Below are 13,710 nucleotides of genomic sequence, written 5' to 3'. Positions count from 1 at the left end.
ACGCGGCGGGCAGGACGTGACCGGCAGGCCGGAGGGCGTGGTGCCGCGTGACGTATTTCCGCTTCTTTTCGTCCGCTTCGTGTTTGGTTGGACTGGCTCATCGCGGGGAGGGAGGGAGAGGTTGTTTTCAGTGGCGGAGCTTCGCGCACGGGAGGGTAAGCACAGGTGAGGCTGATGTGGGGACCTTTGCGCCCGCCTGTGTCGGGGTCCTTGGGGTTGAAGAAGCGTGTGGTTGGAGACGCGGGTCGGACGGTTCGCAGCCTGGAGAGAGAGACGCAGAGGTGGGGCGGGGCTGGCGGTAAGGCGGTGAATCTCAGGGGGCGACGAGCGGCAGCCGAACGGGATGAGACCTGGGGCAGCCGGAGGCGCTGTGGGGGGCGAGGAGCAGGACCTCAAGGCCTTGAGGGATGAGAATTGGAGGTGGAGCGGGTCGTAGTGAGGGGCATGGGAGACCGAGAGTGGGGTGCCTCATTGGCCGAGGGCCTGGAGGCTCCGGTGGCCGACGTTCTGATGCTGAGCGTGCCCTTGGCCTTTGTTTCTCTTGCAGCTCCCTGGACAGTGTCGTCCGCAGCCTGCTCGGGCCCAGCCTGGAGGCACCTGCCTCCGTCCTCCCGAATGGTGCGACTCCTCGCAGGCCTTGGCCCAGGATCCAGGCCCCCTTTGCTCCCTGCCTCAGAACTGCCCCGGGTCCCTCCTGGTGGGCTCCCTACGGCTGGAAGGGAAGAACTTTGGCACAGACAAGGTTGTAGTTCTAGGACCCCCACTGAGAACTTGAATCGCGTCCTCTAACCGAGTGTGAGGTTCTCCCTGCGCCCCCTTACAGTCTTTGGGGAGAGAAACCCAGAGCCTAGGAAGCCCCAAGCTGGGGCCCTGGTCCCAGCATGTCAGTCCTCTCCTGTGCATAGGGCTTTGCCCTCTTAAGGTGGGCATGGCTGAGTTCAGGCAGGTTCCTGGGGGGCGGGAGACTCCCCAGGGGGAGCTGAGGCCAGATGTTGTAGAGAATGAAGTCCCTCGGAGCCCAGTCGCAGAGGAGCCTGGAGGAGGTGGAAGCAACAACAGTGAGGCCAAATTGTCTCCAAGAGAGGAGGAAGAACTGGATCCCAGAATACAGGTGAGGAGACTGATGGGGGAGAGACAGGGGTACCAGCTTTGCTGGAGACCTGGCACATGAGTGCACTGGGGCAGGAGAAGAAAACAGGTTTGTCAACAAATCACTGCAGCACAGTGTGACAAGACCTAACAGATTTGTCTGGGATGACTGGCCCAAGTGCCTGGAGTGTGTGGCTTAAGCCTCACTGAAGGAAAGGGACAAATGGCAGACCCAAGAGGCACACTTTAGGTGGAGTGTAAAACTGTTCTTTCCAAATAAGCAGAGGGGCTGTCAGCCCAGAGATGGCGCAAGTGGGGACTGAGTGGGACATGAAAGGAGGTGACTCTGACTTTAACTCAGTGCCTCTCAGGAGTGTTCACAACTGTAAAGGGTGAGACTTTTGTGTCTTATAATGGTGGCGTCAGCTTTAGGCCTGTAAGGAACTCCGATGCGTTCAGGTCCTGTATCAGTTGTGGTCAGGCTTCAACAGTGCAGATGCTCAGCACTGAGGATGCTAGGTGCAGCAGATGGAAGGAGAGCGGGTTAATGGCCTTTGAACATTTATAGGCCTGTTAGTCAACTGGGTGCGATTTGAGGAAGACCTGGAGGAGCAGTGGGTGAGGAGGGACGGGTGGGCACCACTTGCAGTAGGTATTTGGCCAGACCAGGCTGGATCACAGTGTTTCCAGGAAGGGGCTGCGAAGGGCTCCCTGGGGAAGCCACTTGGGCAGGTGAGGGCCAGGATGTTTCTGTGTGTTTGGGGTTGAGTCTGTTCTGTGGGCTGTGGCGTCTCCAAGATTCTGATGTGCAGGTGACTCACCTATCAGTGAGCAGTAGCGTCCCTGGGTTTGCATTCCGGGGTTTCTCTGTCAGCAAACCTTTAGGTGACTTCCGTGCGTGCAGAGAAGTTAAAGCTGGTCCCAGCATTCTTCCTGCCCCCTCAGTGGGGCTCCCAGGATGTGTGTGGGAACCATCCATGCTCACAGTGGAGCAGCGGTGAGCCCTTCGTTTACCAGTATGACTCAGTGACATTCTTGCTGTGTCTCACAGGCATGGCGTTGAAATCAGCTCAGTTTCTCCTGCTCATTCTACAGATTTGTCGTCACTGAGGAAACAAGTGGTAGCAAAAGCCTTGGGCTGAGACTCAGCAGCCTCCAGCCCGAAGATTGTGAGTTCCATGCAGGTCAGGCGATCTCTGTGAGCCTCGGCTCTTTACCTGTGAAGTGAGGGGTTGGTCTTGCAGCTTCACACGGCCCCTTCCCGCCCTGCTCTTACGTGGTCCCACGGTTCTTTTCTTTATCAAACTCTTCAGTTTACCTCTTGGTGAAAGTTTGTAGGTGGCACTTTGAGAAAGACTCCTGTGCTCATTGGGGAGCAGCCACGTAACATGAGGAGACGCCCTGGTTTCTTCACACCTGTGCAGAAGTCTGCTTTCCCGGTGCCCACACAGAAGTCACTCCTGTGTCACACTGTCCAGTCCTGTGGGCACTAGCCTCAGCTGGCTGCTTAAGAAAATCAATTAAAATTCAATAAAATCGAAAAGGCAGTTCTTCCGGTGCCGTTGGTGATGCAGAAGTAGAATACTGTGTCATCATGGGCAGTTCCATTGGATGGGCTGTGTGAGGGGTGGAGGGAGAGCCCTGGCCTCCAGCAAGCCTGCCGTGTTCCTTGTCCCTGCACTGAGGGCAAGCAGGCCCTCGTCTGTCTTGCCAACTGCGGGGCATGCTCTGGGTCATTTAGGGAGAAGAGGCCCCTTCATCACGGGTGTACTCTCTGGGCCATGCTCCAGCCTCAGCAGGCACTCAGCCTTTCTGGGTGAGGAAGAGAGTGGGCGTGTGTCTTTGGAGGTCCCTTTTAGTTGACAGTGCACAGAAGTCTTCTGGTGGTGTGTTCTAGCACCTAACGTGGATTCTGGGTGCATTCAGTGGGTCCACCCCTGCAGACCCATCAGAACCCACCAGGTAACACCAGTCAGAACACTGGTGCCTGAGCTGTGTCCAGACAGTGGGATTTTGGTCTGGGTAGTTGGGAACTGGCCCTAGTGTGTGGCCTGGTGAGTTACAACCAGGTATGCCCCAGAGGCAGGGACCCTGTTCAGGTGTTTTTGGAACCTTGAGCGAGGCTCTTTGTGACTTGGGTACTGGGTTCCTCAGCAGGCAGACAGCCCATGACCTCATTGTCTGGTGAGACTCCTCTGGAAGTCCCACAGGGAAGCCAGCTGAAGGCCAGCTCCAGGCCTATGGGGAGTGTCCTGTCCCCCAGGGAAGGCCACTGTATGTGCCCGTGTGTTGACCTCAGCATAATTCTCTGAGACCTCCAAGCTGATCCTCTGCTCTGGGAGACAGTGTGTCCCAGGAGGGGAGCTGGGAAGGTGGGTAGTGCTGCGGGGTGGGGGATGCTGCACCACTACTTTCCTCCACCCCTCCAACCGTGACTGTCTCAACCCCTTTGTGGCAGGCACATTCCTTGCTGAGGCGAATAGATACACTCACTCACACACTCCTCCTTAGACTCTTCAGGGTGACCCTGCAGCCTCTGCATCCTCATCTGAAGTGAAGTGTCAGGTCGGCTGCCATGGGCAGCCAGCGTCCTCTGCTTCCTGGCCCGGCCCCGCCCAGGCCTCCTGCCCCTGCGCTCCAATGGCCTGCACAGGCGGGCAGCCACCTGAGCCCTAGGCCTCTGCCTCAGCGGCCTGGTGTCGGGGGATGCGCTGTTTGCCTGGGAAGGTTGCCTCCCTGCTGGCAGCGGACTCAATGATGGTTGATATTCACTGACTCAGACTGCCAGGAGTCCCTGGTGGGGCAGGCCACAAGAGACATGTCGCCAGCTGCACAGATGGCCCCATGCTCATCAGATCCCCTAAGCCTCGCCTTGGGTCTGCCCCAGCCTGGCTGCCCCCACTCTGCCATCCAGCCTGTTAGGACCTTTGTGACTTGGAGGGAGAGACCTCACCAGAAGATATCATTGTGGCAGGCGTTGTGCTGGTGTGAACCCTCATCCTTGGCCTATAGCCAGCACCCTGTGAGTCTTTTTTCCAGTAGGGGTCACACCATGTAGAGCTGCTCACTCCCCTGATGACCTTGTTAGATGCTGGGAGCACTTTGGGCATGGAATCAAGTGGGAACCCACAGGGACATTGCAGGGTGGCCTATACCCGCTGCTTCCCCTTCTCCCCCGAGGCCTGTCCTCTTCTTACCAGGGCCATGGTTTTCTGAGGGGATGGTACCTCTCCTCTGAGGTATCCATCCAGGGACATCCTTAGTCTTAGGAGAGTGGTCACAGTAGCAGGAGTGCCAGATGAAAGAGCAGGTCCTGGATCAGCCCCAGCTCCATCCCCAGTGTCCTGTCTCACTGTCTCTTGTCTGTGGAAGCAACTGAACTGAGAAAAGGAGTGTACAGATGGGGCTGGTAGAGACACTGCCTGTGCCACAGAGTCTGAAACTGCTCTGGGCCAAGGTACCCACAGGAGCTCACGACAGGCTGCTTCACACCCTGAGGAATTGCCTCTTCTGAAGGCCTGTGGGTGATCCCATCAGCTGCAAGTGACAGTGTCCTTGTTAGGAAGGCACTGTGAAACTTAGAGCTGCTTTTGGCCTCCCCTGGGGCCCCTAGGCCCTGTTGGCCTGTGGTTCCAGACTGTCTTGTCTGATGGACACTGGGTTGCATGGCTAACCAGGTGGTCATGAGCACTAGCTTCTACCCACACTGTCCAGTACGGGAAGCACTTGCCACTTGGTCAGGTTGAGATATGCCCCGAGGGTCTAATGCACGTGGATTTCAAAGGCAATGAGAAAGACAGTGTAAATTATTTCAAAAAAGAATGTGAAAGTGTTAGCAGTTTATATTGGTAAACTGTTGAAATTGTAATATTTGAGGTATATGGATTAAATGAAATGCTTTGTTACAGCATGACCTATTAGGCTTTGCTTTTTAATGTGGCTGCTAGAAACTGGAGTGTGCAGGAGGCTGCATGTCTGTTGGACAGCTCAGCTCTGCCACACTCAGGGGGCAAGTGTGAGAGCATCTTGCAGCGGGGTCTGCATCGGGTGGGTATGCATGCTTTTACTCCTTGTTTTGGGCCTGGTGCATTCCTTTTCCTGTGATCAGGGCGTATACCCTCGTTTCCTGGACTGCACTTGCCGAGTCAAGTCTCCCCAGGTTTGAGGAGGGTATAGACATAAAAAGACTGAAAGGTGACCATGCGCTGGGTGGTTGGAGGGCTAGTGTCTGGGCCACGGGTATCAGGCAGACGCAGGCAGGGTCTTTCAGTGAGCACTAGGCCTTTCCTGGGCACTGCTTTGCTTTGGGAGTGTCCTTGGCCTGTTGAGCTCCAGGAACTCCACCGAGAAAGAGCAGGGGCAGACACTTGAGGCCACCACTCCTTCCTGTTCTGTCCCAGAGGATCCTGGGGCCTGTGTGTCCGGTGACCGCTCCCTGAGGCTCTCTCTCCCTGGCACAGGATCTGCTATGCGCAGACCTGGGGTCGCTATCACCCCATGGCCCCAGCAGGCCTCATGCCTCTTGAACTACCCACTCTTCCCTGATCTGGCCTCAGTTGTCCACCGGGCCCTCATGATTCTGCGTTTCCTTGGGGTACTACAGGTGGCCTCCACCATTGTCTCCCTGCCCTCCCCACATGTCCCACTCCTTGTGCTGGGGATAGTGCCAGTACCCATTTCCTGTGCTACAGCCTTGCTGGCTTCCCACCTGAGCACCTGCTCTATTGGGTCCCCACTCCTCCACGTCACTGGTGCCTTCGTGTATGCACCAAGGCACAGCTTGGGAGTGAATATGCTGGATGTCGTGCCCCTGCCTGGTGTTCCCTGGGTAGGTGATCCTACCACCTCACCACCCAGCAGGCCCATGCCTCCAATGGCTCCCTTCACTTCCTGGGCCATGAGCTGCCACCTCTCAGGGCTATCGGGTTGCAGGTGCTGAGCTTTGATGGTATGCATACTTAAATGTGTCCCAGGGGCCCAGGGCAGAGACTGTGGGCTCTGGCTGCAGTGTGGGGAGGAGGTGCTGCGGTGTAGGGGCACAGACTGCAGTGTAGGGGCAGCCACTTCATGGTTCTTTTCTCCAACCTGATGAATGGACACCCTTGGGGCCCACCCTCCTGCTCTCACCACCCTGTCTGTGGCAGGAGGAGCTGGAACACCTGAACCAGGCCAGCGAGGAGATCAACCAGGTGGAGCTGCAGCTGGACGTGAGTATCTGCGTTCCCTCACCCCCTTGGGCTGGTCCTGGGCCATTGCCACTTGTCTCCTTCCCTCTTGGGCATAGTGGAGGGAAGGGGCATTGTAGGAAGCTAAGGGCACTGGGACCTGCCCACGTGCTTCCACCTTCTCCTACCCACTTCTCTGTCCCTTGCCAGGAGGCCAGGACCACCTACCGGAGGATCCTGCAGGAGTCTGCTAGGAAGCTCAACATGCAGGGTTCCCAGTTGGGGAGCTGCATCGAGAAGGCCCGGCCCTACTATGAGGCTCGTCGGCTGGCGAAAGAGGTATGGCCCATCGTCTGCTATCCCGCGTCCCAGGAGCTGGTGCCAGGCTCCCTGGTCTCTGTGTACAGGAGGCACTTGGCCTTTCTTGTCACCTGTCCGTACACTTCTCTTTCCTTTGCTCCTGTCTCTCTTTTCTTTGCCTACCCTCCACTTCTTTACCTTCTCCTTCCTTTTTTTTTCTGTACACAAATAAGGTGGGTTCACTGGTACGAAACTAACTGTAACTAATTGGAATAAGATAAAGAAGAAAACTAGAGTCACCCCAAATCCTACCGCACACGTGGCTCATGGTTCTTGTGCCTGGGATTTGTTTTGGTTGACCATGGCAAGGCAACAGACACAGAAAAAACGGCCTTGAAAGAAGAGGTTGTTACTTACAGTTCCCAAGAGTGGGGCATGCTGCGCCATGCAGGGGCATGTGGGGAAGCACCTGGGTCCCCAGGAGGAAGAAGGTGCCAGGGCAGGAAGGTCTTGACCCACAGCCTTTTCGCGGTTTCCATGGAAGGGAGTGGATAGGATAGAGTAAGCACTTGGAGCAGTCTTAGGACAGGACAGTTTGTCATTGGGGTAGGCTCTGGGCCGTGGGGTAGGCCTTAGTTTTCTGGTTCCTGCCCTAAGTGATTTAGGGTAGGGGCAGCATTGACCTGGTGTGTGAGGGTCAGATTAAGGAGGTGGTGGGCCTCAGATTGGTTGATTTGCATGTGAAAGATATGCTGGCGGGAGGGGGGGTCAAGGAGGATAATGGTAAAGGACGAACTTTACAGAGGGTAGGGCTAAGGACATAGAGAACAATGGGGGGGGGGGGTGGAGGGGGGTGGGGGGTTAGGGATTTACTATCTCTAGGAATTAACTAGTCCTGGGAGGGCCAGCAAGGCCCCCAAGGTGTCAACATGTCATAAAATGTAGAAAATAAAAAACATGATTAATATAGTACAGATAACCCCTTAAAACTTTTTTTGTATATTATGTGTGTGTGTATAGATATACATCTCTGGCAAGATGGGATTACACAATGTATGCTGTTTTTATACCTTTATTTTACTTGTGTTATGACATAATTCCATGTCAATAAATATGCATCCATATCATAATTTTTAAGGGCTATTTAATAATTTCTTATATTAAATGTATTATATTTAACCAGTCTCCTAGAACTGGAAACTTAGGTTTGTCCCAGTGTTTGTTTGGGAAGCAGGTCGATGAATCACTGTGAGTACTTGTCCTTCAGCTTCCCTGGTCGTGGTCTTCAGCATACTGTCTTTCTGAAACAGGCCACGCTACTGGCTGCCTTCCAACAAAATGGTGTGGACCTTTCTTTGTCCTCCCTTTGGCAGAAGGCCAGTGGCCTTTGAGACTGCTAGGTCCACATAGTCACCTTTCACTGGTAGCAGGATCCTTTCCATCTCTATTTCTGCCTTTATTTCTTCTCTTAGGCCACATCCCTACAAAATATCTTCATAGAATGTTGCTTCTTTGGCATCCATCCTTAGTACAATTTGAGAGGTGATGCTAGCGTTGCAGCAGGCCCTCCTCTTGTCCTCACCTGGGTAGGTGTCCGTGGTCAGCTGTGGTCCCTTGGGGCTCCCCATTCTGATGGCCCTCTCCCCCCAGGCCCAGCAGGAGACACAGAAGGCAGCCCTGCGGTATGAGCGGGCCGTGAGCATGCACAACGCTGCCCGGGAGATGGTGTTTGTGGCCGAGCAGGGCGTCATGGCCGACAAGAACCGGCTGGACCCTACATGGCAGGAGATGCTCAACCACGCCACCTGCAAGGTAGGCTGGCTGTGCCTGCTATTCTCCCAGGGTCCCCTGCTTCCTCGCTGTCCCTGCACCTATCCCCTCCTGTCTTATCTCCTGCCCTCCAGCCTTCCCTCAGCCACAACTGTTTCAGGCACAGTCTGTCCCTTCTCTGCCCCATTTGGTCCCCTGAGGCTTCGCCTCCAGATGGGGGACCAGCCCAAGCACTTCATCCCTGTTGAGCTCTCTGGTTCAGCAGCTTACTTCTGTTTTCAGAACATTCTCCCTTTTGTGCTTTTGAGCTCTGCCACTATACCTTGACTTTGGAAGTATCATTTGTGTATCATTTTCAAGCTAACTGAAGAGGACCAGGGACAGGGCATCACTGGCATCAGCAACCATCTGCTGCTTTCACTTGGGGAAGGGCAGGTGTTTCAGTCCATTCAGGCTGTTATTACAAAACAACACAGACTTGAACAACAAATGTTTACTTCTTACAGTTCTGGAGGCTGGAAGTCCAAGATCCAGGCCCAGGCAGATCTGGTGTTTGGTGTGGGCCCCCTCCTGGTTCTTGGCTGGCCGGCTGTCTTGTCGCTGTGTCCTCATGGTGTGGAGGGACAGGCAACTCTCCAGGGCCCTTTTACGAGGGTGCCGATCCCATTTGCTAGGGCTCTACTCATGACCTGACCCCCCCTCAGAAGGCTGCTTCCAACTCCATCAGCCTGGGGATCAGGTTTGAGCATATGGATGTTGGGGGCACCAGCATTTAGTCTAGAGCAGCGCATATCAGCTCCAGAGGCTGGTCACACCTCTGGTTCTCTGCTCCCCAGTTTAGGCTCATGGCCTGCACAACACTGGGGGAGGGTCCTGGAAGCTACATGTGGCAGGGCTGTACCATGGCTGGAGCCCTTGCCTGCTTCCTGTTGGGACATAGACACTTGGAGAGCCTCGGCTGCAGCTGCTGGTCCTCACAATGGGTCTCTGATGGTGATGGCTGTGGCAGATGTGCCCAGACAGACATTTCCAGCTTCTCACGTGCTGTCTGGAGGGCCCTAACCCCCTCTCCTGGCAGCAGCAAAGTGGAGGCCGGCGGTGCAGGTAACACCAGGCAGGTGCAGGGATGCACTGCTGTCCTTTGCGTCTCAGAGACATGTCCTCTCCAGGCTCTGCAGACAGTGGGAGGCCCCCCAGAGTGACATCTGGAGTGTGGCCCAACTCTGATGTGTGTTGTCTGCCCTACCTGGGCCAGGTGAACGAGGCAGAGGAGGAGCGGCTACGAGGTGAGCGGGAGCACCAGCGGGTGACGCGGCTGTGCCAGCAGGCCGAGGCCCGGGTTCAGGCCCTGCAGAAGACACTCCGGCGGGCCATCGGCAAGAGCCGGCCCTACTTTGAGCTCAAGGCCCAGTTCAGCCAGATCCTAGAGGTAGCCACGTGGAGAGGAGGAGGTGGGGTGCTGTTGGGACAGATGTGGGGAGGCATGGAAAGGGCAGGGACAGGGGTGCTGGCCTGCTGCTGGTCTTCTAGGATTAGTGTGGTGGGCCAGGGACCAGGGACATGTGCGAGGTAGGGTGGGGATGTGGGTGCTAGTGGAGAATGGAGTTGACAGGAGGTAAAGAAGAGAACAAGGGAGATTTGAGGGAGACCAGGAGGAATGGGGAGGAGGAACTGGCTAGGCAGGGAAAGTGGACCAAGGGAAAAGAGGAGGTGGGGGCAGGGAGGAAGAAGAAGGTGGGGCTCAGGTCTGGGTGGAGTTTGGTGGGGAAGCAGCAGGTATGTTTGTGTGTGTTGGTGGGGGGGGGGTGGTCCTGGCACGGGTGCTCATGTTGGGTTGTGAGCAGGGCCAGGGCTGTAGAGAGTCACGTAGTAGGTCGCCTCATTCCATCCCTTTCTTCCTCCACAGGAGCACAAGGCCAAGGTGACAGAGCTGGAGCAGCAGGTGGCCCAGGCCAAGACCCGCTACTCGGTGGCCCTACGCAACCTGGAGCAGATCAGCGAGCAGATCCACGCGCGGCGCCGGGGCCTGCCCCCCCGTCCCCCAGGCCCGCGGCGCTCGTCCCCTGTGGGCGCTGAGGCCTGGCCAGACGGTGGCGAGGACGGTGACAGCGGGATCATGGAAGGGGCTGAGGGAGGTGCGCGGGAGGAGGGTGGAGGCTTGGGGCCGGGTCCCGCCCCCGACGCGGACACGCTGAGCCTGTTGAGCCTGCGCACTGTGGCCTCGGACTTGCAGAAGTGCGACTCCGTGGAGCACTTGCGCGGTCTCTCGGACCATGCCAGCCTGGATGGCCACGAGCTGGGTCCCCGGAGTGGGGGCCGCGGGGGCCGCCACCAGCGCAGTATCAGCCTGTAGCCTCGTGCTCAGGGTGGCCAGTGCGTCACACCGCTGATGGTCCACGTGGGCCGGGTAGGCTGCAGCTCCTCTGCTCGGGTCCCTGCTTCTCCTGCAGAGGTTGGGTGGGCTGTGTCGGCCCTCCTGTCAGTTCTGCAACACCCCCCCCAGGTGTTGCAGGTGACAGCTCTCTGCCTTACCTTTTAGGAGGCTGCTGTGGCCCTCCCACAGTCTCCCCTGCTGGCTGCTCAGCCTGTTGGTCCCTTGCTGCCTTTTTCAGAGTCCCTTCTTTCTGCTGGCCTTTCACCACAGGGAACTTGGTTTAGAAGGTGTAGGGAGCCCATCCCAGAAGGGGGTGCTGGACCTGAGTGAGCGGACAGGTGTTCTACCCATCTCCCGAAGGCCTAAGGGTGGCAGCCCTGCATCCTTTCCCAGCCTGCCCTTATGTCACTTATAAGGTGCCTCTGAAAGACACCACCCCAGTCCCCTCAGCTCTCTCCTCATGACCTAAGCCACTTTGTGTGCCCCAGAGTAGGACTTGAAAGGTGCCAGTGTAAGGGAAGGTGAAGCCCAGCCTACCGTAGGGGACATCGCAAAGTCCACTCAGGCTCCCACATGCATGGCATCTCCCCAGATGGGCAGGCCCTCAAGTTGCCCAGGTGCTAGTGGCTCTCCCAGTGTCCTTGTGGGGTGCAGGTACAGGTAGGTCCTGGGGGCCGAGGCCCTTGCCATCCTGCTGCTGAGGCACTCATTTTTTCTGGGTAGAGGATGCTGAGCAGACTCGGTGCCCTCCTCAGAGTGCCCCTGGGAACTTGGTGCTCCGTCCCAGCCCAGCAACACCCACTCTGGGGTCCCTTGGGGGCATTCCTCTGTGGCTGCTGAACCTCCCCATGAGGGAAGGGGACCTGCCCTCTACAGGGAGCAGCTCTAGGTGTCTCGTGGTACTGTGTGGGGAGAGGTGGGGAAGCCAACTGGGTCTAGGTACCTTGGGGAACCTATCCCTCCTGTCCCACCCTAGGAGGACTTGTGCCTAGACCTGTGTACCACTCAATCATCAGGGAGCAATAGGCCTTCACATGGAAGGTGTCCCCTGATCTGGGGTTGAGGCAAAATGGTCACAATGAGAACCACTGGTTTGAGGTGGCCGTGGGTGATGGGGAACAAGAGGGTGGGTGTGTGTGCATCTGTGAGTGGGAAAGGGTCTGTTCCTGATTTTATTTAAATAAAATAGTTTATGTAACAGTAATGTTTATTACCCCTATCAGAGGACAGGGCAGGAGGGAGAGCAGGGCCATAGGGCTCTTTTGATGGAGCGGTCAGGAAAGGCCCCCGGAGATGAAGGAGAGGTGGACCTGAAATCTAGCTGGGCCACGGGAAGAAGGCTCAGGGTAACGGGGCTGCAGTGAGCTCGCACAGGGGAGGCCCCCACCCCTCCTGCTGGGCAAGTAGGGGTCTGTAGAGTGTGCGCTAGAGTGGACACATCAACCACTGTGGTGGCCCAGATGAGAGTGCCAGCCCTGGATTTGAGCACAAGGAAGGGGAGGGACACACACAGGTTGAGGGATTTAGCAAATAAATACATAGGACACCTGCTTAAATTTGAATTTCAGACAGAGTGGCCTTTGCCCTTGCAATGTTTAGGCCATACTTAAACTAAGTTGTCTGAAATTAAAACTTAACACATAAGAGATGACTTGCAGGTCAGGCCTGACCTGCTGAGGGGCAGGAGGGGCTTGAGGGCCCTTGGACCCCAGCCTGTGAGGCATCTGGTGGAATCGGGTGTTGGGGACAGGGACTTGGAGTACAGACGTGACAGGAGCTTTGGGATGGTTCCCACCAGGTATACCCATGTCTACAGCCAGATGAGGAGGGGTCAGCTAAGGGAGGGCTGGAGACCAACTGGAAACCTGTGGGAAATGGGTCTCCCAAAGTATCTGAGGGGGCAGAGCGAAGGTCAGGAGTTGGAGGAATGGGGGGCTCAGCAGTGACTGGTGACCTCAGATGGCAGAGGGCCCCGAGCCACTATAGAACATGCAGTGTGTGCCCCATGACAGATACTGTCCTGCTGTGGGACTGCAATTTCCTGACCTGGCTTATCTTAATTGAGAAATAAGGAAAGTGTGAGAAGGCAATTGGGTGCCAAAATACTTCGGTATGCTTGGAAAAGCTGGAAAAGCTGCTGAGAGTGTGGCATCTGTCCTTGGCAGGTGAGCTTCCTGAGGTGACACCAGGGTCATCCTTCTCTTCCCATGCTCTGGCAGCGAAGGGCTGGTTGAGCCCACCCAGTTTCTTGTGGAATCCCCTGTCAGATAAGGCAGGATTGAGGAGAGCAGGAGGGAGAGGCTGATGTGCTTCCTTTATGTGCAAGGAGACTGCCACAGCGCATCCTGACGGCCACCAGTGCCCACCCAGCCTGCGTCCTGTGCCAGGCATGTGCCCTGACCTATCTCATTCCCCCAACAAAATTATGGGGTAGGTGGCAGTAGGAGACAGGCGTAGTGGGGTGCGGGCCACCCCAGCCTTGACGAAGGTAATGGAGATGGTTGGACTCCTGGAGACCTCACTCAAGCCCCTGAGTAAGGGGTTATTCAGGAACCAGAGATGAGGCTGCAGAGGCGGTAGGTGCAGGCGCCTCTTAGGAACTTTTACAGAAAAGAGGAGCTGAGAAATATCAGAAAAGTCAAGGAATTTTGTTGTTTCAAAATAAGCAAGAGATAGTTGTGTTCTGGGGGATGTGAGATGTGGCACCCCGTTCTTGTGCCATATGTTACATGCCACTGAGTGGAAATGAGTGCTTCTGAGCCATGCCCTCTTCAAGTGAGCAGTTAGGCCTGGCACCTAAGGGATGCTCAGTGGCCGGGCTTTTGCACCTCTCACCTACCCCAGTGCGTACATGCAGTTCGGGGTTCAAGATCTGCATCTATGTCTGGTGGGGTTTTCTGGAATGTCCATGCTTTACCATATTACCTGTGAAATGAGGAGGCCCAGGTGTGCCTAGCACAATGTCAGCAACTCTCTGCAGCTGCAGGGTGCACTGAGCCCCACATGGGGCCT

General features: G+C 56.3%; 1 protein-coding gene across 4 annotated transcripts; it reads left to right on the top strand.

Annotated features, from left to right (window-relative positions):
* Window positions 1-15: 15 nt before the first annotated feature.
* On the top strand, window positions 16-11,898 carry SH3BP5L (SH3 binding domain protein 5 like). Of its 4 annotated transcripts, none has more exons than XM_023526327.1 (7): window positions 16-155; window positions 548-1,111; window positions 6,234-6,296; window positions 6,465-6,593; window positions 8,205-8,366; window positions 9,580-9,753; window positions 10,231-11,898. In XM_023526327.1, the coding sequence occupies exons 2-7, from the start codon at window positions 929-931 to the stop codon at window positions 10,675-10,677; spliced, it is 1,158 nt and encodes a 385-aa protein (XP_023382095.1). In that variant the 5' UTR covers window positions 16-155; window positions 548-928; the 3' UTR covers window positions 10,678-11,898. The 4 variants fall into 4 exon arrangements, with proteins under 4 accessions (XP_023382095.1, XP_011384149.1, XP_023382096.1 ...); XM_011385847.2 differs by having other exon boundaries at window positions 16-165; XM_023526328.1 differs by lacking the exon at window positions 16-155 and adding an exon at window positions 187-281.
* The last annotated feature ends 1,812 nt before the right edge of the window (window positions 11,899-13,710 follow it).

Source organism: Pteropus vampyrus, unplaced genomic scaffold, assembly GCF_000151845.1.
Source record: "Pteropus vampyrus isolate Shadow unplaced genomic scaffold, Pvam_2.0 Scaffold817, whole genome shotgun sequence".
NCBI lineage: Eukaryota > Metazoa > Chordata > Mammalia > Chiroptera > Pteropodidae > Pteropus > Pteropus vampyrus.
This window is presented reverse-complemented; position numbering and strand designations above follow the sequence as displayed.